The sequence below is a fragment of the Trichosurus vulpecula genome, chromosome 6, assembly GCF_011100635.1.
Source record: "Trichosurus vulpecula isolate mTriVul1 chromosome 6, mTriVul1.pri, whole genome shotgun sequence".
Lineage (NCBI taxonomy): Eukaryota > Metazoa > Chordata > Mammalia > Diprotodontia > Phalangeridae > Trichosurus > Trichosurus vulpecula.
This window is the reverse complement of record NC_050578.1, coordinates 148,437,659-148,462,144: the sequence shown is the minus strand read 5'-3', so window position 1 is coordinate 148,462,144 and position 24,486 is coordinate 148,437,659. Positions and strand designations below refer to the sequence as shown.

At 37.4% G+C, this 24,486-nt stretch overlaps 1 protein-coding gene across 1 annotated transcript in view; it reads left to right on the top strand.

The window, feature by feature from the left end:
* The window catches only part of ADGRL3 (adhesion G protein-coupled receptor L3), a 373,586-nt gene that overhangs the window by 143,331 nt on the left and 205,769 nt on the right, over positions 1-24,486 (top strand). The window contains exons 4-5 of the mRNA XM_036763952.1: positions 19,956-20,264; positions 23,299-23,402. Of these exons, the coding sequence (XP_036619847.1) occupies positions 19,956-20,264; positions 23,299-23,402 (413 nt within the window). The remainder of the gene's footprint in view (positions 1-19,955; positions 20,265-23,298; positions 23,403-24,486) is intronic.

Sequence of the window (24,486 nt, the reverse complement as noted above, 5' to 3'; positions counted from 1 at the left end):
AATGTTGAGTAACCTTTGCTGATTTTTGAGACATAAATGCTCATGCAGAAAGTGTGGCAGTTGGCTCTCTTGAGCTAATATAATCTGACTCCAGCACATCCTTGTTACATAGCATTGTAAGATTTCCAAACTCTTTACATAACTGATCTTATTTGATCCTCAAGACAATCCTTATGCCCATTTTACAGATTAGGAAACTGAAAGAATTTAGGTGACTGGTTCACGGTCACACAGCTACGTTTTCCTACTTCATTGCCCTACAAAGTTATGGTTATGTGTATAAATCGTAGAGTAGGACAATATTTGGAGATAAATAAGTTCTTGCATTATAAAAAGGTGCAGAAAGATGATGTGAACATGGTGAAGGTAAACATGTTGAAAAGAGATTTTTATTATGTCAAGCAATGGAATATAGAAAAGCATCAGCAAAGCCATATTCCATCCTGCCCATTAATTGATCAAGTCATTACTAATCGCCATAAGTACAAAAGGTAAAAGGCTCACTGCTTGTGGTATTTACAGGTTGGAGCAGATGGGATGAACATTTCTTCCACTAACATTTACCAAACAGATAAATTTCAAACTACATTTGACAATAAAAAGGGAAGGGGTAAAATCAATGTCCAAATTTTGTGTTTTTAAGTAGGACTCATAAATCTCAACTCGAAACATGCACCGAAGTGCACAGAGGAGTGGATAGTACTGGGAAATGTGTCCTACGTTCGCACTAAAATGCGAACAAAGATCTTCTAATGGGATCTTTGAATTCAGACCAGACTCTCTACTGTTTGGGGCTTTTAATTAGGTGCCTGCATTGCACATTATTGCAGAGTGCATGTTAAATGCTTACCAGTCTGTAAAAATCCAAGTAGTGGGTTTTTATTTGATGAAGAAGTTAAATTTATACCTTTCCCCTGTATGGAAGATATAATTTTTGATTAACACATTGCCACTGTGGCTTTTTGATGACAGCCATTTATTCTTATGAACATTCAAGTTATAGATGAAGAATAAAATTGAACATTTTGTAAAAGGAGACCATAAAGGAATTCATTAACCTTTTAAAATCACTCTCGTATCTTATGTACTTTTTTTCCACAATTCATATTTTGACATTAGGTATCATCTTTGTGTCCAGAAATGTAGAAATCAACCAGGCTGATTCTTCTCTCAAAATGGATTGTTAATATTATTATTTTTTGCCCAACAAGAGAAATAAAGTGAAATGAGCAATGGGAATTAAAAAGAAGATAAACTTTGATTCTGGAATAGGTTTAAAAAATCTCCTGTTTGTTAGGGTTACTTTTCCAAAAAATCGTGTATTTTACTCACAATGAAGTAAGGAGATGCAATAAAATCAAATAATGTGTGATATTTATTTAAACAGGCTTACAGTTTTGTATTTATCAAGCTTACCATTATGATTTCTTTAACTGTCACCTTTGTGGCTGAGACTTTTTAGAATCTATTTAATTGGGCTTGGCATGTAATCCCTGTTAGGGCCTTGGTGGGGGTGGGGAGGTGCTGAGGTTGGGAATACCTTGAGTTCAATAGTTCTGAGATGTAGTTGGACTAGAGCGAATTGGATTTCCTCACTGTTCTTACCAATATGTTGAGCCCTTGGGAGTGGAAGGCCACCAGTCTGCCTAAGGAGGGGCAAACCCTTTGGAAAGCAGAACAAGTTGATGCTTCTGTGCTGATCAGTAATGGGATTATGTTCACTAGTGGGCACTGTACTTCTAGCCCTGAGGAAAGATAGAGACCTAGATCTCCAGCCCTCCATTTTTTTAAAGCAACAAAAAAGAATCTAGTTAGTTGATACTAATCAGCTTCCTTTTACTTTTATCACACCTATCCTACATAATCATGTTTGGTTTGAATTAAACATGCCATATAAAGGCGTCCTTTAAAATAGATGAAGAATGTCCAGCCTGTGATTTCATTGGCAGAGAACATTGGCAGAATGAGGAAACTCACTCTTCCATTGCATATTAGCAATTGTCTTGAAGTTTACAGCTGTAGAGAATTACCTGGAGCACTGAGATGTTAAGTGACTTGTTGGGGGTCACACCGCCAGACTCTGTCAGAGGCCAGTCTTGAACCCCAAAACTTTCTGACTCACTGTCTACCACTCCATGCCGAATTTTGTGAAAGCAGCTAAATTTAGATTAATTGAGTGACTAATCTCAGCCCCAGGAAACTCATGAAAAAATATATACTTTCCTCCTCCCCACAGAAAGGTAGGGGACTACAGATGAATGATATTAGATACTCTCAGATGCTGTCATTTTGTTGGTTGATTTTATTTTCTGTTATGAGAAACTTCAGTGAAGGGGAGAATTTATTGGGAAATTTCTATGATGTAAAAAAAAAATAAAACTTTAGAAAATATATATACAGAATTTTAAAATGAAGTATTATTTATTCAAGGTTTCCTTAAATGATAAGATTAATAGATCATCCCCATACCAATTATCAAATATATTTGAGCTCAAAATTGTCTATTCTACCAGAATTAGGACCTAGATAGTTAAAAAGAAAACCCTATTTAGATGTTGAATTTAGATGTGCACAAAATATTTTGAATCATATACTGTCTTAGAGCTCAGATTTTTCTTTTCTTTTTCTTTTTTAAATCAACCAAATGAAATTGTATAGGATGATAGTAAAAATTTATTTTATGTTGTTTAACAACAACAAAAAAGGATTAGTCATTTTGTACATTTTGTATTAATGTTTAATTAGCTTTGAAAAGTTATTTTAAATATGTTTGGGAGTGGAAGCTTGATATTGTTGAATTATACTTTTTTTAGGTCTGGAAAGGCCAAGAGGGCCTAAACAGCATGTATTCCCTTCAGGACAACAGTAATTCTGAGTAGGGCAGTGATGTCTTACTGTGTGTAAACTGGATAGGATGGTCCAGAGAAGGTCTTTCTGTTAGTTAGTGGTATCCCACAGATCCATAGAGTAGACAGAGGCCTTTGAAAAGTGGCATCTGAAGTCTTAAAGACCCAGCATCCTCCCACTTGCTTGTTCTTGAGTTCTGAGCACTTTGAGCTGGGGTTATATAGTAGCTTAATTTCTACTTTCAACAAATTCAGCCCTGAATCTCAGCAGTGTGTAGTCATCCTCTTCACTCATTACTAGCTCCCTCTGAGTGAATAAAGGTCCAAGGATACAAGCAGCTTATGTATTTTTCTAAACTGCAAAACATATAGCTATTACAAGTCAAGTGGTCCCTTTGGCATACTTCATTTTTCTTCCACTCTGGTTTTGCCAATCCCTTTGACCCTGCATGCATTTACTTCTCTTCTGTGTTTCTGCCTGGCTTTGCAAAACATTTCTATCTATCTGTCACCCTTAAGGCCTCCTATTTCTAAATTTCTTCAGCATTAATTGTTTTGACTGAATGGTTGCTTACAGGTTCTCTGTTTTATTTCTATCCTATTGAAACAGGTTAGGGCTTCACACAAAGAATTGTCATTAAAGAAAGTCTTTGTGTATTAAGAAACCAAAGCTCTAGAGAGGGACACCCTTTAAATTCACTATGTCATGCCAGGCATTTTCCTAACAAACACATTGATCTTATTGCCAGGCCTGATCTTCTGGGTCCATTTTTTAATCCTGGTTTAAGTTCTGCCAATATTAATCAACAAGCATTTATTAAAAACCTCTCATTTTCCCTCATGGAACTGTGTTAGATGTTCATATAGTTTAATCAGTCCCTAAAAATATGTCCATGTACATACACACAAAATAAACTGGTGAAATTCTAAGAAACAGGTGATATAATGCCTATGTTTCTAAATTATTTAGAGGTTTTGCCACCTAGAAAATTAAATTCTTCCTTCACATCCTGAACTGTACTTTTTTTTCCTTTTCTCTCTCTCCTTTTTTAAAATGTTTAACCTTCATCCTTCTTTCACTGCATTCTTATTTTCCATCCAATTCCACATACATGCATGTCTCCCTTACTATAAGGGTTAGACACTTCAACCACTTGGTTTTATTTCATCTACTAAATCCATACTCTCATGCCCCACCATGACCTGTAGATGATCCTGGGTTTTCAAAAAAACATACTTTTTTAAGAGAATTGAATCTGATCAGAACTACCAAACTGGAAAAACTTTACAATGGGCACAGGGATGTCACCTTTGTCTCCTGAGAACCTTGCTAAGCCTGTCATCAGATTGGTCACAGCATCTTTCTTTGTGTTGGTGGAGGAACTCTCCTCTCCTAAGAAATCATAGATCATTGGAATATTCAAATATTGATTTTTATCATAAGCTTCTTAAAAACAATGACTGTCATTTTTTCATGCCAATCTTTCATGCCAAGAACAGTTCCAAGTACATAGGGCAAGTCATCTCCTTTGGGCCTCCATTTTTTCAACTGTAAAATGGATGGATTGGGCTGAATACTCTGTTTTTTTCTCTTTAGAAAAATTCTGATTCTAACTTATTTCTTGTCTTGACCCTCTAGAATAATGCTTATGAAGACAGACATTATTACAAATAGTATTGCCACTGAGAATGCAAATTTATGCGGTTGATTTTTTAATTTTATTTTTATTTAGGGCTTTTCTCTTGCAGTTTTTAAGCTCAGCTTTAAATCAGCAACATTTTTAAAGTTATATAGACTTTTTAATTCAGTTGATGTACAAATTTTGATTCAGTCAATGTACAACTCTTGGATGTAGACACTATAAATAATAGGCTAGTAAAGGCATTGAGTAGACCCAGCACAGTGACCTCCAGAGAAAAGCATTTGGCAGCTTTCAGACATACCTTGGTAATTGCAGTTGGTCTTTTGTTGTTGTTTACTTTTGTTTTAATGTGGGTCAGTTCACCAGTGACTGAACCACAAGGAAGGAAAGTTCTTAGTCTGAGTGAGTCACCAGTGGGTTATCTTTTCCTTTTGAGGTTATCTTTGGGGCTAAAGGTAGTCAAGGTAAAAGGTCTGAGGAATAATAATAAGGGAAGAAGTATTCACTGAGCTGCCCAAGTGCAAACACAAGTTCTCTTTTCAGTTTTTTGTTTCTAATTACGTTTTACTGTCTGATTCGCATGTTAACGAAGAGAAGCTAACTTCCATTGGAGGGGAGGTGGGGAGAGAAGGGGCAGAGGTAGAGAGGTGAAAAAAGTCTAAACTAGTCTGAAAACTGGTTAGTTTTTTTCTTCTGTTTTCTTTTCAAAGTTTTACCTTGCCAGTACATTTGATGTAGCTTGTTTACTTTTCACGTAATAAGCTGTGATTATAGTATGGAGCTCCAATGAAGCAAAAAGAGTTTAGTTTTTCACTCAGAAAGCAGCTGGGGATTGGGGACACATGAAAATATTTGGATGGCAGAAAATGCAATAAATAAGTGGCCAACCAAAAGCATTCTGCATTGTAATCTCAAAAATCAGAAGGCGTTTAACATCTACGTCTCTCCTTTTCTTCTGCCTCTTGGCCTTCTGAAGAGGTAATCAAAATGAATATGGTAGGGAACCATAGGTTTCTAGGGGTGCTTGAGACCCCAAAATACCAACATGCTGGATCCTGCCAAAAGAATCCCACTCAAGCCTTCTCAGCCAAGGGAAAAGACAAAGTTTATTAGGGATTCACCATAATGGGTTGTCTTAAGAAATCCGACCCTTTGTGATGCCTGTTTTCACAAGCGGGCCAGACTCAATCAAAAACTGAGCTAGATTGAATCTGAGCTGAGCTAGATTGAACCTGAGCACCTTCATGGAGGCAAGATGGAGATTATATACACAAAGATTGTAGGAGGGATTGAGGGGTGGTCTGGGGTGACTAGAGGAGGGGTTTAGGGAGGGTCTTGAGGAGGAGTCTAAGAAGGGCAAGTTGAGGTCAGAGTCCAAGAACCAAGAGAATGGAATTAAGGGTGGGAAGTAGCTGAAGGCATGGATACTGATAGTATCAAGGGTGGGAAGTAGCTGGACAATAAAGGGTGAGGCTAGGTAGAGATTTGGGCCTAATGATAATGTAAGGCTTATGGCCTTAGGGGAAGGCCAGATCTAGTTGGAAGATTCAAGGACAGTTCAAGGGGGCTCCCAGAGACTGTATTCCAGATTCAAGGGGGTTCCCAGAGACTGTGCTCTCATCACTTCCTCCCCTTCCCTGACCCGATTCAAACATGGAGGCATAATGCATGCATGACGCTCTCTGGTTTCTGTTTCTTGCTACTTTCCCTGCCTGTTGCTTTCACTTATTCTTCTCAAGTATGACAGCAAAATAAAAACAGTTTTTAAATATTAATATGAGATTTGAAGAAGTATATCTTGGAAGCACTGAATCACAGAAAATTGAAAAACATAATCTGTACTTTTGAAAGCCATCCAATTTCCCTTTATTTACAACCTCTGAGCCATTTCACAAATTGAAAAGCAACCATCCGCCCATTTCATGTTTAGATTATTATATGTTTAAAAGATCCAGAGACGTTTATCAGTATGCAATTGGCCCATCTCATTGAGCAAATCCAGATCAGAGGTAAATGGAAAAATTCCCAAAATGCGGATTTGGAGCAAAGTCAAATAATATCCTGAATTATGAACACTAATACAACAACCCAGGTATTAGTAAACACCATTATATGTGCAAGTATTTGATTGTGTAAGAATGATTGGGATAGTTTCTCCTTTCTTTTTCCATGTTATTTATTTTTTAATACATCTGAATTAGGAGTTTATTCATTGCTAGATGCTAGCCCACTTCATCCTTAGTAGCTCTGATTGTTAGGAAGTTGGTTTTTTTTTTATTACATCAAGCCTATTTTTTTTGTGTGTGCAATTTCCACTCATTGCCCTTGATTCTGCCCTATGGAGTCAAGCAGAGAAAGCATAACTTCCTTTCTCATTGGCAGTCCTTCAAATACTTAAAGACAGCAGTTAAAGTGATAAGGACCAGACCTATGATTCATTGGTATAGGAAACTCCGTGGGAAAACTCCATGTACCAATGCAGGCAGGTACCTTCTTCACAATTTATAATATTAAGAGTCCCTCCTAGAGTGCCAAGATGTTAAAAGACTTGCCTGAGGTTGCACGTCAGAGACAGGACTTGAACCCAGTTTCTTTCAAATATTCCTGGCTCTCTTGCCAAGGTACCAAGTCGTATCCCTGCTGAATTGCTCCTTTAGTAACAAGCAATAAGTAACAAGATACACCAAGATAAGTATATACAAGGTATTTTGAACAGAGAGCAGGAAAGGCTTTACAGAAAGGAAATATCTCGCCTGAGCCTTGAAGGAAGACAAGGATTCTGAAGGGTGGAGATGAGGAATGCATTCCAGGTAGGAGGAAGGCATTTTTGGGCATTCAGAGATGCAGGGTTAAATTTTGGGAAGTCCGTTTTGCCTTGAAGTTAGCATTCATGAAGAAGAGTGAAATAAAATTGGTTGAAATCACAGTGTGTGTGTGTGTGTGTGTGTGTGTGAGAGAGAGAGAGAGAGAGACAGAGAGACAGAGAGAGACAGAGAGAGAGACAGAGACAGAGAGCGAGACTTCATTGCCAAGAAGAGAGGTGTATGCTAAGGTCCCATTGCCCCTCCCCACTTCCATTATCTCTTGGATACAGTACATTTTATAATGGCTTTTCTTTATTCAAGATCTTTGAAACTGGAAGATCTGTGGATCTACTCTAATCTACATTAAATGGATGGGAAATTTGATTGTGAGAAGGGGAAAGAAATTTGAGAATCTAAGGTGCTATAGGGGTTTGGTAGGGCTTGGGGTCTGTCACACTCCACTGATGCTGTGTGTATTTGTGGGAGTATAAGCTTTTCTTACTATGCCATATGTGTGTCCTCTGATCATTACAGATAAACACATTAGTAGAGCTTGCAAGCTCATTTTAGGGGTCATTCACATGTCATGTCTGCGTTAACCCCATAGTGCTCACATGTCATTCACATGTCATTTTTGTGTTGATCGCAGGTCATTCACATATCACATGCCATTGCTGTTGATCCCATGTCATTCATATGTCATTCGTGTGTCATTCCTTGCCCACACGGCATTCCTGTGTTAAGCCCATGTTACTCACATGCCATTCCTGTGCTAATAGTCTGCTATTCACATGTCACGTCGTTCCCCTGTCAGTCGTGTGTAGTTCACACGTCATTCCTGTATCAGTCACATGTCTTTCACATGTCATTCCTCTGTTGATAATGCATCATTCGTGTGCCATTCAGATGTCATTCACATGCCGTTCCTGTGTCAACCATGTGTCGTTCACATGTCATTCCTCTGTTGATCGTGTGTCATTTGGGTGTTGTTCACATGTCATTCACATATCAATCAGTATCATTCATGACATTCCCGTGTTAATCTCGTGTCGCTCACATGCCATTCCTGTGTTGATGACATGCCATTAACATGTTACTCACATGTAATTAACATGACATTCTTGTGTTAATAGCATGTTCGTATGGCATTCCTGTGTTGATTGTGTATCATTCAAATGTCATTCACATGTCATTCCTGTTTTGAGAGTGTCACTCACATGTTCACGTGTCATTCACATGTCAACATGTCATTCACGTCATTTCTGTGCTAGCCCCATGTTGCTCACATGTCATTCACATTTCAACGTCATTCCTTGTTAGTCTCATGCCATTCTCATGTCATTCCTATTAATCGAGTGTCACTCACATGTCATGCAATGTCCTTCCTGTGTTAATTGCGTGCCGCTCGCATGCTGTTCACATGTCATTTCCGTGTTGGCCCCATGTTGCTCGCACGTCATTCACATGTCATTCATATTTCATTCCATGTCATTTCTGTGTTAATAGCGTGCTATTCACATGTAATGGCCCTATGTTGCTCACGTGTCATTCACATGTCACTCACATGTCACAATTTCGGTCACATGCCATTCCTACTAATCGTGTGTTGCTCACATGTCATCCCCATAATAGTGTGTCGCTCACACGTTCACATGTCACTCACATGTTGCTTCCATGTCGCTCACATGTAATTCACATGGCATTTCTGTGTTACCCCCATGTTACTCACGTGGCATTAACAAGCCATTTCTGTGTTAATTTTTCTGTATCATCTGCTGGGCTTTGCATGTCTTCTGCAACTTTTGCAAAACTCCCCCCGTATTCCCATTTCTTATGTTGACCCACAATATATTGAAACTACAATGGGGAAAGTCATGTTATGAAAGAAATTAGCATGGCCTCTTTCTTCCACAATAGTGTCTCAAGACACTATGCCTTTAAAGAAGTTTTCATGGTCAACAAGACTTCATCAATTTGGGGCCAGCCATCTGGTGAGGAGGCTCTCTCATCAGTAGGGTCCACATTCAAAGTCTTTGCAGTTGGTAGAATCCATTAAGGGACATGTTGTTACATCAGAAGATGACTTTAGCAGAGGATGTATACAAAGTGATACATGTACTGCCACAAAGCACTTTCTTTTTTAACTGAATTTTATTTTTCTCCAATTATTAAGTATTTATTTCCTCTCCCCACTGGGGGGGAAAAACAAAACCTTGTAACAAATCCCTGTTAAAAGTAAATTAAGTCCTGTACTGACCATGACCAAAAATACTTGAATTGTTCTTCACTTTGAGTATTTTGTTTCTAAACGTCGTTGGTAATTTTGTTCTTTTAAGATTTTTTTTAAAATTTCATATTAATTTGTAAAAAAAGAAAAGAAACTGGTAAAATTCTCATTTTCAAGTTCCCCATACCTTCACTGTAAATTACAATTGTGAACTTCAATTCACAAGTTAATATTTTTTTTAAGAATGCCAATAATAAAAAGTATCCTGTAGTAGCTCTAGTAATAAAGTGATTTCAGAAGTAGGATAATAAAATACAATATTGAATTTTCAATTCCATATAGAGAAGAAGCTTGGTGCAATATAAAGTGCAGGATCTACTATGTTAGAACCCAGATTCTTATGCTTACTCCATTTGTGACCTTAGTAAAGTCAGCCTCAATGAGCCTAAATTTTCTTACCTGTAAAATCAGGATGTTGGATTTCATGACCTTTACAATCCCTTCCACATCTAAAACTCTTACACTGTGACAAACTATGTTTTTATAGGAATGGCATGCCTGTTTAATGACTTCTAATTGAATTAGACTGATTCCTCTACTGAAAATGTAACCACAAACAACTGATACTATAGTAATATTTTTCAAAATTATGGAAATTATACAGAAAAAATTTTCTAAAATAGCTATGCAACATTTCACAGGAGGGCTGCTCTAATTAATCGGTGTTTTATAGTTCTTTGAAGGTAAAAATGTATGGGTATATGATTTTGAACTATAAAAGTATCCTTCCCTTAAATGACATGGATTAGAAGTGTAATGGAATTGAAAATAATTCAATTTTCATTTTCAGAATATAAGAAAGTATCACAATCCCTAGTCTATTTAAGTAATAGTCCTATGAGATACATTTTCCCCTGTGTATATGTATGTGTATCTGTATCTCTATCTGTATCTGTATATGTATGTATGGTTGTCTTCTAGCAGAGATGTGTGACAGGTAAAAATAATCAATAGTACGGGGGCAGCTAGGTTGCACAGTGAGTAGAGCACTGGCCCTGGAGTCAGGAAGACCTGAGTTCAAATCCGGTCTCAGACACTTGACACGCTTACTAGCTGTGTGACCCTGGGCAAGTCACTTAACCCCAATTGCCCTGCCTTTCCCCCTGCAAAATGCAAAAATAACTAAAGCAAAATCAATAGTACAATACCATACAGCCCTAAATTTTAAGCCAGAAGAAAAGGTTACAAATGCCAGCTCTGCCACTTACCTTTGGCATGTCTCTGAGCTTCAGTTTTCTCCTCTGTAAGATTAGATGGTTGGACTGGATGACTTGTAAGATCTCTTCCAGCTCTAAAGCTATAGTTCTATGATTTTAAGTAAATCAAGTGATTGGGAAGTGTTGAAATAGAATATGAGACCAGGCCTTACTCCAAGTCCTGCTCTGTCCAATGCTCCCTATGACTCTCATTAAAAAATAAATGAATAAATGAATACATAAATACATAAAAGGAATAAAACTTAATGACACCAGTTAAGTGATAATTATGGAGGTCACAAAGTAATTCCACTATACAAAATAGTGTGGGGTTTTTTCTTTAAAAAATGAATACTTGTAATAGTAGAGAGAGTGCTAGACTTGGAGTCAGGAAAACCTGAGATCAGCTCCTAACTGTGTAACTACTTTTGTGACCTGGAGCAAATTGATTAACCTCTCTGACTGTATATATGTCTCTACATCTGTAAAATGAGGAAGTTGGACAAGATGACCTTTGCATTCCTTTCCAGCTAGAAATCTACAATCCTATGATTTTTTGGTTGTGTTCAGCAATATATCTTGCAAAGGAAGGTGGGTGAAGTAGAAAAGAAGTCTTAGAAATCTTAACGAATATAAATAATGAATATAAAGGAATTTTGAAGAGAAGAGGCTTAGAAGTGGAATGTAGGTGAACATTTATTGTTTATTTTTTCCTTTGATGGAGTTTTTAAAAATATCGCTTTATTTACCTTGGGAAAAATTTCTTCTAATTGGAGACTAAAAATCTTCCCTTAAAAAGATAGGAGAGGTACTGGAACTGTGATTTCATTGATATGAGCAATTCCCAGGGGAGGAAATCATTTATACTCTCACTTGCCTAGGGCAAATAGCCAATATGTGTCAGAAGCAGGACTTGAATCCAGGTGTCCATCTTCTATGCCATGCGCTTTCTCTCTCTTTAAAGAACCACATTTTATTCTATAGTTCCATGTTTTGTCCCTAGCCTAGCAATGACAGGGGACATCCCAAATACTGAATATGTTTTGTGATGACATGCAGCATACTTTTACTGATATACTTTAAAATTTAACAAAGTCCCCCTGTACTATAGAAATACTGTATTCATACAGCATTCATTAAGCAAGTTAGAACAACCCTCTGCATCCAGAACATGTCCTCTAAACAGAACCCCTACACATTAACATTAGAACTCAAAGCTCAAATCTTCCTAGGGCAGATTGGAAAACAAAACAGGAGAAAAAAATACAGGAACAGAAAAGATGCTGGGCTACAAATTGCCAAGGGGAAAAAATAGAAAACAATTTTGTTTTAGAGTTCATGTAAAATAAGAGGAAGAACGTCAATAAAAAGCCCTATTCAGTCATTTTTAATGGAGATACTAATCTGTGTAAACATATTGGGCTCAGTAATACAGATAAAATAATAAGGAAAACTACATGGCAATTTTGAGTAAATGTTATGTATAAAACATCTTTAATGACTTTTGAGGCATAATCAGGCTACAAAGCCCTTTTCTTTTGCATTTAACCTTTCCATTGCGGCTCGTTTATCTTGGGTCCATTTTTATTACATTCACTAATCCACTAATAGAATACTTTTATAGCAGTGTCTGTTTAAAAAAAAAGTCATGCTATTTGCTGCCTTCTTAGAGACAGAAACATGAAGCTCAAAGAGTATGAATATAGGTAGGACTTTGCTAACTGCATTGTGTTAGAATCTTTCTTCTTTAGAGGCTGGTGTTGCTTGTTTGTTTTGCCTTTTTTTTTAACAGAGCTGAATAAAAGAAAGTTGTGCTGTCTCTTGGACACTGGTGACTGCCTGAGGATCATTAATGCTTATTCTACCAGGGCTGGCATTGAGCAGAGCCCTGGGGAGTCTTTTATAGCAGAAAATAATGAGGTGGGGAGGATAGTAAATTTACCATCATTCTTTCAGCATAACAGGATGATATGACCTGGCTTGTAGACATCTCTCTGTGGCACAGTTCCAGGAAAATAAGGTTCAGTTTGGATCCTGAACATTAGCTTGTGCTGTAATATAATAAGTTGACAGTCATCCTTGCACTGTACTATATTACAAACCAAAGTAACTTTCTTATTATCCATTTTATTATTGTTATTGCTTCATAAGAGTGTATTAAATTTAAATTTGATTGTTCTGGGATTAGGGTAATATTTTACTTTTTTTTTCTTCCCTTCTCTATCTCCAGTCTTGATGGCTAATAGTTTTCTTATAAAACTAGAGGCAGTTCCTGATGTACGAGTATGTGTTTCTTACCTAGTGAGTTAACAGTTGGGAACTGCCATCTCTGTAGGAGGTATCTATAAGAACTTTTCTTTGCTTCCTCTCTGGTGCCCTATATGGGATTGTCTTCCCTCCTGCTATTGGCTGAAATTCCCAACTCCAGTTTCTATTTTTCACTTCTCATCAGTGTGGTATTTAAAAAAGTTCTAGAGACATAATTTCTGGTTAATTTAATCATTTTATTAATAAGGCCAGAATGTTTATTAATAAAAGGATGTTCATTTGGCTGTCTCTCTTAGACCAAAGACCCTTTATGGTGGTGGGCTCACAATTTTCATTGCTCTTAGAAGGGTAGGTGTTCCTCAGGGTAGCAGTCCACTCTGATTGGTTTAAGAATGAGAAAATGAATATTACAATGAGAAGGTGGGTTATATTATGAGGTTCTTGGAGTACATGACTTGGGTCACCCAAATCTTGGTTAAAGAGATATCAATTTCCATAGCAGATGTCTGACAAAAGGGAGTGTCTACGTTTTCTTGGCCCTGTCTGAGCAAACAGGATGAGCAGGAATGCACCCGTTAGCCCAAACTTAAAATTTCTTTTGTTGTCTGATTAGAATAATTCTAATCTAATCTAATAATTCTAATGAATCCAAATTTTACTCAATAAAAGCATTTATTCTGTAAAACTTGGACTCAATCAAAAGGCCACAGGTTCCCCACCCCTGAATTGGATCTTGGCCTGGCTAAATCTCTGCCTAAGATTTCCTACACTAATTGATTTCTAGATGAGGGAGTAGAAAAGGAGAAAAACTTTGGTCCTGGTACAATGATTAGTTATTAATACCAGACAGAAATAATCATTTCTCACATCAGTATAGGTTCAGCATGAAATCTTAAACAGATGATAAACATTGTTGAAGGGGAGAATTTTTTTTTATTCATTCATTCCCTTTATCCCCTATACCTGATCCAGAGGTACGGGGCTCCTTATGAAATTACCCAAGACAATCACTGAACTTGGTTGCTGCTCTGAAATGTAGCAGATTGTCACCTAGGTTGGGCTACAGACAGTCCATTGTCTTATCTTATGGGCAGCTTTCTAAGTGGGAAAAGGCAAGAGTGAAAGGAGTTAAACCTTGCACCTCCATACAATCTCACTGTTGCCAGCAGAAAATTCCCTCAGCCTAGTTCATGGAAAGGAAGGTTCGAGAGAGTCCATGAGAATGGGAAAAAGCTTTAGGTGGAAGACATAGACCAAAGATGCAGGCAGGCCAATGCTTGAGGCCTTTAGGAGAAAAGAAAATATGTCATAGGGAGCCATAGCAAAAAAAGATATCTAATTATCAGAGGCTGTGAACCTTAAAACTTAATAGTGATAGATATAAAGAGAGATTTTTACAAGAAAATTAGAAGAACACAGAATGTCTTACTTATCAGATTCATGGATAGGTTGTGTTGTTTTTCCTTCTTTCTCGAAGAGGACCATGACATCAGGGAAATGATGACATGACTTGCAATTGACTTTGATTTGAGTGAGAGAGGGCTATGCAGTCACCAGCCTCACTTTCTCCTCCAGAGCCATCTGGGTCCAGTGGCTAAATATCAATCGGGCGGACTGGAAAGTGCCCAGGATGCAGTGGGAGACCTTAGCCCTTTTAAGCCAAAGTCTTTTTCAGGGTCTCAGTTTGAGTGAGGAAATGCCCAGAAGTGAGTCAAGGGATGGCCCCTTTAATAAAAAAAAAAAAAATCGAACTGAGAGGGGAAGATCCTCAGGCTTGTTGGCCAAAATGGAAACAGTTACTATTTACATTCACTCTGAGACAGGAGGGCCCAAAAAATAACCATTAAGTGGTGCTTGGGGAGAGACCTATTGTTGTCCAATCTGTGAGCTCCAGAGTGAATTGGGTTTGAGGCTTGATCTTTGAGACAGAAGTCTAGCCAGTAAACCCCAAGTTAACTTGGTAGCTTTTGGGCTTCAAAATTTACCTTCCTCTGATCAGAACACCTTCAGGTAAGGGAAGGAGAGCAGAGGGGAGGGGAGGGACTGAGTAGACCTTAGCTTAAAAAAAGGGTCAAGGTCTCCCACTAAGGATAGGTAGACAATTTTTGAATAAACAAGAGATAGAGAGGCAAGTTAGGCATAAAATGGATAATTTTGGTTACATTAAATTAAAAAGGTTTTGTACAAATAAAACAAATGTAACCAAGATCAGAAGGAAAGCAGAAAATTGGGGAAAAATTTATAGACGGTTTATCATGTAAAGGTCTCATATCTAAAATAAATAAAGAAATTTGTCAAATCTATAAAAATATGAGTCATTCCCTAATTGATAAATGGTCAAAGGCTATTGACAGGCAGTTTTCCAATGAAGAAATCAAAATCATTAATGAATAGAGAAATGCACATTAAAACAAGCTTGAGATATTTTAAACCAATCATATTGGCTAAAATGATAGAAGGGGAAAGTGACAAATGTTGGAGGGGAAGGGGAAAAAAAACAAAACAACTGGGACACATTCATTATTGGTGGAACTATGAATTGATCCAACCATTTTGGAGAACAATCTGTAATTATGCCCAAATAGTTATTAAACTACCTGTACCCTTTGACCCAGCAGTACCACTACTTGGTCTATTTTCAAAGATAATTACATTAAAAGGAAAAGAACCTGATGGGGTTTAGACTGTGGTTACCCCCTTGGACCCCAAAAGAATTTGGGTCCCATTTGTTTGGGGGGGAATGATGAGGGTACAGTCTCTGGGAACCCCTTCAATCTGGAATACAGTCTCTGGGAGCCCCGTTGAACTCTCCTTGAGTCTTTCCACTAGATCTGGCCTTCCCCTGAGGCCATAAGCCTTTCATTATCATTAGGCCCAAAACTCTACCTAGCCTTGCCCTTTATTGTCCAGTTACTTCCCACCATAGATACTATCAATATCTATGCCCTCAGCTACTTCTCACCCTTAATCCCATTCTCTTGGTTCCTGGAGTCTGACCTCATCCCAGTCCCATCAAGCTCCTCTTTAGATTCCTCCTCAAGAGCCTCCCTAAACCCCTCCTCTAGTCACCCCAGACTACTAGACCACCCTAGATCCCTCCTGCAATCTTTGTGTATATGTTTCATCTTGCCCCTATGAAGGTGCTCAGATTCAATCTAGCTCAAATTGAATCAGGCCCCCTTGTGAAAACAAGCTTCACAAAGGGTGGGATTTCTTAAGACAACCCATTATGTCAAAACCTTTAATGAACTTTGTCTTTTTCCTTGGCTGAGAAGGCTTGGGTGAATTCTTTCGCAGGACCTGCTGTGTCGGTGTTTTGGGGTCTCAAGCATCATCATTTTTCTTTAACCTCATCAGAACCTATATGTTCTAAAATGTTTATAGAAGCCCTCTTTGTGGTGGCAAAGAACTGGAAATTGTAGGGATGGCCACCAGTTGAGGGATGGCTGAACAAGTTGTGATATATGATTGTGAGGGAATAGTACTGTGGTATAAGAAATGATGAGCTCAGTGATTTTAGAAAAACGTAGAAAGGCTTGCATGAAATAATGAAGAGCAAAATGAGAAGAAACAAGAGAATATTGTATCTAGTAACAGCAATATTGTTTTAAGAATGACTGAGTGAATGAGCTATTTTGACTATCATAAATACCCAAATTAACTATAAAAGACATATGAAGAAAGACACTATCTGCATCCAGAGAAAGAATTGATAAATAGAAGTATGTATAGAATAATTTCACATATGTATACCTCTTTGTATCTAACGGTAGCCATCTCAAGGGTGGGGGTGGGAGAAGGGAAGAAAAAAAGAAATTTACAAGATCATTTTGTTGTATATTTGAAAAGAATAGTAAATTGTACACAGCAGATTTGCAGTTTTATGTACAGTCATCTTTTTATTATACTATGTTATGGAAAAGCTTGTTTTATTCCATAAATTTAAAATATTTTTAATTAAAAAAAAACTTAATTAGTACATAGGGACTGGGTGTGTGATTTCCTTGTTATAGGGAATTCCCAGGTGAGGAAACTTCCCCATCAATTCAGGTCAGCACTTCATCTCCAACTTGTAGTCTTAAGAGGGTTCCCTATGCAGAACTTTATGAGTTGAGAGCCTTCACTGGGTCTTAGAGTTGTTTTGTGTCATATCGCCGGAGGGACTGGAACCCAGGTCTTCCTGGTTCAGAGACAATCTGTCTCTCCTCTACACCTTGTTGCCTTCTACAAATGCACCAGACTCAACAAGGTGGCTGGGGGAGGGGAAGTCTCTGATTCTGAGGTACTGTTTCAACAATCTGGCTAGCAGCTGCTGTGGGGGGGGGGGTGTAAAATCAACAACAACCAGCTCACAGAATGCTGCAAAAGCCCAGGTTCTTTTGATCTGCTTTACTAAGGAAAGCCACATTAATGGGTTAACAAGCTTACTTTAATTCAGCATACAAATACCATTCACTTAGTTCAGGGGAAAAAACCAGCACCCTGAATTTCAGAGCAAATACAAACAAATTACAAACATCGACAGACAGACCAAACACAATTCATAGTTACCAACATCTAAGTTCAGCCCGGGAGCTCACAACAAGGGCTGGCCTAGAGTCACTCGTACCACCACAGCTATGAGTCAGAGCTCCCAAAAAGAGAAAGTCAGCCCCTGGTTTTATCTTCTTCGGGGTCAAGGGTGAGTCACACATGCGACTCAACCATGTGACATAAAATCGTCACAAAGAGGCGACTTAAACCCACATCGTCTAAAAGCCTCTGATGTCACAAACACGTCACTCAAACCCATGTAAAACAGGCTTTCCATTGAGGCAAGGAGATCATCAAGGACTCCTAATTTAATCAAGGAAATAAAGGCCAAACTCTTCAAGGGCACTTGGTTGAACTAAGTACTAAGAGCCCATTTCAACTGCCAACACAGGTACTTGATATAGAAAAGTAGAATTCAGTTTATTTTCCCATGGGCATATTATCCTACATGATGGTTAAGATCAGTTATTTACACAAATTGACTAAAGCTATTGTTAAGCAGCTATGATTCATTTTTCTGAGAGTACAGATACAGACCGGACCTGTGATTCCCAGGTGATGAGACTCCCTATACCGACACATTTTCACATCTTCCCTACAACTTGTAGCCTTAGAGAATTGCCTAGAACACTGAGAGGGACAAAATGCCATAAGACGAGCTGGCTGTCCTAGAAAGATTTACATTCCAATTCAAAGGAAAGGAATAAATTTTTATATAGTATCTACTATGTGCCAGACACTATGTTGAGTGCTTTATACGTAATCTCCTTTGATCCTCACAACAGCCCTGTGGGGTAGGTGCTGCTAATATTCCCATTTTGCAGTTGAGGAAACTGAGGCAAAAAGAGCTTTAGTGACTTGCCCAGGGTCACACAGCTAATAAATATGTGAGGCTGCACTTGAGCTGAGGTCTTCCTGCCTCCAAGCCCAGTCCAACACACTATTCACTGTGAGATCTAATTGCCTAATTGGTAGGGGGATGTATATAAACAAGTAATTATGAGGCAGTAGGTGGTAAGTATTAAGGAGAGGGATCTTGATATACTAGAAAGAGTCCATCATTTGAAGTAAGATGATGCCACAGCTTTTCTACTTGAAGTAACTTGCAAGTAATTTAACCTCCCTGGGTCTCAGTTTTATCATCTGTAAAATGAAAGAGTTGGACCTTGGACTGGGTGATTTCCAACATTCCTTACAGCTTTACAATCCTATGAATGCTATAAACAAAGAGCTGTGAAAAGTGTAAGGAAGGAGGATTTAAAGGTAAGTTACTAGACACAATGTGAATTTGGGTTCACTATATCTCTGTAATATAGGTAGTAGTGCAAGTGAGAAGAACGTGTTTGGTGTTATAGGATAGGATTTGGCATTGACCTTAGAGGTCATCTAGTCCAACTTCCTCATTTTACAGATTAGGAAACTGAGGTCTAGAGAGGAACGGTGACTTGTTCAAGGTCACTTAACTAGCCACTGGCAGAGTCGACTTAAACCTACAACCTTTAATTCGTTATTCTTTCTGCTACACTACTTTTTCTTAAGGGGAGACTTCATGAAAAAAGTGTTTATGGACCGAACTGGTAACCTAACCATTATTTATAATATAATTTCTATTTTAACTCACTTGAAGTTGAAAGGAACTGAAATAAAAATAAACTTTTAGAACACTACCTCTTCTGAGTTGGAAATTTCCTATACTTTATTACATATATGACCATGACGATGTTTGCTATGCTTTACTAATTGTATCATATTAATAGGAATCAATTCTGCCAAGCTAAGAGGAGAATTACTTTGCCTTTGCTTCTTTAATCTGTATGAAAAATTGATGTTTAGGGTTATCATGTAATGTTTGTGCTACTGAACTTGCAGAGCAGTTTTATTGAGGTGCCCCTTTTTTCCCTGCTACATTAGGAAAATTTGCTATATTTTCAGAGTAATGTTAGGTGATCTGCTTCAAATATATGCACAGTATTCCTCTACTTGACACCAGGGTGAAGGCTAGTCACTTGAGAATTTCAAGGTTAATATCTTTCATGTGGAAAAGATTGGACAAGAAGAAAGCCTATTGTCAGCTTTTCGAATCATTTTTGTTGTTGTTGTTTGTGATATGGTTGTTTTTAAAGCATTCTTTGTGATGTACTGAGAATTTATTCTTTAGAAGCAGTTTTGATCAACTTTGGTAACTGAAAGCCCTGTATAGTACATGGCATTGACCAGATTCTCTTTTGGTATTTAAATTGATGCCTTTCTATTGGTTCTCACTAATTGTTTACAAATCTAATTGGGCTATAAAATATGCAAGATTTCCAATATTTTAGGAAATCTCAAGGTCACAGAACAATCACTGAATTTGTTGTCTTTCTTTTTTTTTATTTTAGAAATCTCTACCACAGGGCCAGTTGGCCTGGGAAGCACTACCACCACCACCAGTACAACCTTGAGGATCACCACAGGAAGCCCAGGGAGGAGTACCACCACGTCAGTGCCAGGGAGAAGGAACAGAAGCACCAGTACCCCATCGCCAGCAGCAGCAGCACCAGATGAAATCACCACCCACCTTCCACCTGCTTCTTCTCAGCTCCCAGCTCTAGAAGAGAGCTGTGATGCTGTGGAAGCTCGGGAAATCATGTGGTTTAAAACCCGTCAAGGACAGATGGCAAAGCAGCCATGCCCTGCGGGGACAGTAGGTGAGTCCTTTAGAAAGACCTAAGCTAAAGGCCTCACATTCTCTCACTTTAGCTCAGTTGTCAAATATTCTCCCTTAGGCTTCTGCATATAGTCAGACTAATTTCAAAGGGTAGTTCATTAATTATTAAGTCCAATAAATATCCTGCCTAAGCCATACAGTCTTGTCCAAAATGCAGAAGATTAGAATTTTCTTAGCATGAGGTGCTGTGGATAAATAGGTTGGGGAATAAGAATGACAAACTTGGACAAAACATTGCAAGACATTTTACATCTAGTTTCAACCCACATTGGACTTATTTAAAGCTTTCAAGTAAACTGTGAAAATTATTGAGAAAAAGCCCTACAGAGGACAAACATGCGTCAAGGGATAAATAAGAATTAAAGCTTTTTTCCCAGCTTTTATTTGTGTGATTCATAATGTTCCTCAGGGGAGCCATGCATTGTGATTTTAATCTTTTTTTTCTTTAAAACAAGAAATGTTCTGACTATCACAATGTAGCTGGACCCTGGTGAACTTTGTATTTGATCCACTGCATTGATTTGCATAATAATTTCACAAGATACATTATTTAATCAATTAGAAATTAATCAAATATTGGAATGGCAGTATATCACTGTCCTTACTTAGGGTTTGTGTCCCCAGATGATAGAAGCAAGACCATAATATAGCCAGACCCTTCTGATATTTCCTGTAACTGAAATTGCGTAGATATGCTCTTTCCTGGATTTGTGTTATATTTAATTCCATGAAATTTTTGACACAGTAAACTATAAACTATAGAATGTTATAAAGGGTCTATCCTCCTCCTCCTCCTTATCATCATCATTATTACAGTGGCAGATCAGAGAAATGCTGCTGATATAAAGTATCTGTATATTAGAAAAGCATTTGACAAAATCTAAGATATCCTTGAAAAAAGTTGGAAATATGTGGGCTGGATGATGGTCTAATTAAAGGGAGGTATCCTGATTATCTTTGTATCTTTCCTGGTTCCTAGCACAGTAATTTGCATATGTTAGTAAATGATTGTTAAATGAATAAGGGGATAAATGATTTCTTAACTCATTTGTATTCAGAAGTGTTTGGACAACTGTAGCCAAAGAACATTGATTAATTTGTGATTTTTTTTTTTTGCTATAAAAATAGGGAAGAATACAACCTTAAAGTCTGTCATCCTACAAAGTATCTCCTATTCATGAAATAAAGTGAAAAAAGTGCTCAACTTAGAATCAGAGAAACCTGAGTTCAGACACTTATTAGCTGTGTGACCTTGAGAAAGTCACTTAACCTCTCTTGGACTCAGTGTTGAGACAATTGGGATAAAGATAACTCCAATCTCATACTGTTGCTGTGAATGAACACCAATGAGATAATATATGTGAAGTGCATGAAAATCTTAAAACACAATATGCATGCAAGTTATTATCATTATTATAGTGATTATAATAATTATGTTCAAAGCACACAAGATACCTTGATAGAACAACAGAAATTAATTTGTTCATCTATCATTTAATTACAAAGCGAAGCATAAAGCAAGCATACGTACCCTTGCCAAAGGTGTACCACTGTCATTCCCTCCTCATCTCTGCTCCATAAAATCTAAAACTTCCTTTAAAAAACAGCTCACTGGTACCACTTATGTGACTCTTTTTCTCATCCCTTCCCCCACTTGCTAATTTTCTGTAATTTTTGATATTTTGAATTTGTTTTCATTTTTATATATTTGGTATTTACTTATTTGCATTCGTGCATGTATTTTGTATTTACTTACACATCCATTCCCCCACACACCTACTCCCATTCAATGCAATATAATTTCCCTAATATAGTGTCTTGTTTGTAGCAAGAGTTTAATAAATGTTCACTGAAATGAAAATCCACTATAAATTCCAAAAGGAGAAATTCCTTAAAGATGGTGATTCTACAGCATCTTTGTTTTGTAGATGAATTTGTGCTGATTAACCAAGCCCTATCAACCCAGAGTCTCCTAAATGAGATCAATGAGGATTCAAAATAATTCCATATAGGAAAATTTAAGTGGATAAAGAGTGTCTGTTCTCTAGAGTAGACAGTCTACTGAGGTGGTCACGAGTATCTTAGATACTACAGATGAAGAATGAGTTGGGCCCAGAATTGAAAGAAGGAAGAGAAAAGAAAGCATTATATTTGTGAAATTATGACATTCTTTCAATGAATCCAAGTTCCTCTTTAAAACAAAAGCCTTTTAAAAAATCAATTAAGATTGCTATTCATATATTACCCACAATTTCTATTTACACAAAAGTACAATGAAGAGATGTTTGGTGCATTAAACATGCTGCAGGATATTTGTAGTTATTAACAGTACACAAGAAACAGTGTAAAAAATATCACCAATTACATGTGCTTGGAAGACGAAGTGGGCTGGCAACTTGGGGAAGACAAAGACTTTAGTTGAACAGCCTGTATGCTCCACTCAATATATTGTTGAGTTCTAGATGCAGGATCTTAGTGTAGTGGAAACACTGCATTTGGATAATTTATAGGGCAGAATATTTTCATTCTGCACAGGGAAGAATCTACCCAAGGCTTTTGGAAAATGGAATGTGATGTGTCATTAGATAATGAGTTCCCTGTCATTAAAAATGTTCGTGCAGAAACTCAATGACCATTTGCCCGGGAGCAAGTTGATAGGATTTGTGATGGAGGATTAGACTTAGATGACCCCCTAAACTCCCTTCACTTTGGAATTCAGTGATTCTGACCTGTGATAGTATAACAAAACTACTTTTTTCCTTATAAAATTAAATGCATAATAGTGTTCTACTTGTGTTAATTTTCAGAAAATAACGTTTCTATATTAGATCTTTTTCTAAAAGTGGGACGATTATGTTCAAAATGTGGGACAATTATGTTCAAAATATGAATACCATTCTTTTGGCTCTAATTTAAACACTCAGTGGAGTGAAATTATTCCATACTCCAAAGTAGCATTTTGAGTACATAATGAAAAAGGAAGTAACAAATCTCTATCTCTGTTTCTGTTGTAGGTGTGTCTACCTTCCTCTGTTTGGCCCCTGACGGAGTTTGGGATCCTCAAGGACCAGATCTCAGCAACTGTTCTTCTCCTTGGGTCAATCACATAACACAGAAGGTAACTGCTAACACTATACCACAAGTAATCATTACTTTGCCAACTCTGAGGCATCATTATGCTCAGTGTGTACTCAGTGCTGGACATACAACAAAAGACAAAATTAGTTCTGCTCTCAAGGAGCTCACAATCTAATGGGGAAGACAACATATATACCATTATGTACATACAAGATATATACAGAATAAGTTGGAGATAATCTCAAAGGGGAGACACAAGTATTAAGGAAGACCTGGAAAGGCTTCTTGTAGAAGGTATAATTTTAGTTGAGACTTGAAGAGAAGGCAGAATCCCAAAATAGGGAAGTAAAGCATCTAAGAATGAGGGATAGCCAGTAAAAAATGCATAGAATCTGGAGATGGAATGTTTTATTCAAAGAACAGTAAGGCAGCCAGAGTTTTTAGAGCATTTAGAGGGCTATAACATGTTAAAAAAAAACTCAGAAGGTAGGAAGGGGCCAGGTTATGATAGGCTTTAAAAGTCAAACAGAGGATTTCATATTGCATACTAGGGATTAATAACAATGACCACAATGACAACAAAAACATGTCTTCCACAGCATTGATAACTGCAAGTGGAAAATTTCAAGAGACATTTTCAAGCTTCAGTACACGTATCTTGGGTAGATAGTGGTATTTTTCACAAAATAGTTCCACTTTTGAAATTTTGTCATTTGATCAATGTTCTTTAGAACCTAATTTATCAGTGTTGAAAGTACATTAATGTGTGGCAATAAACTTTTGCAGACTCAATTTAACAGGGCTTATTTGGTTGCAATATGTTGAACATTTTTATTATTAATGCACTATGGGGCTTTGCGTTGATTTCATAACAAACAGAGACCAGATGTGCATTTATACCAAAATTGCTGTGGGATGCATCCTTATTACAGCAATTTATGTGACTTTATTCACTCCTAATATCAGGAGTCCTTCTATGGAACATTAGCTAGGCTATAGAATTTCTGATTTTTTTTCCAAAAGAAATATTACAAATGATAGCCTTACAAGAAACACAGTCTTGCCATTTGCTCTCCTCTCTATTAGTTTTTAACTACCCTCATCCTCAGTGATGTACTGTACGA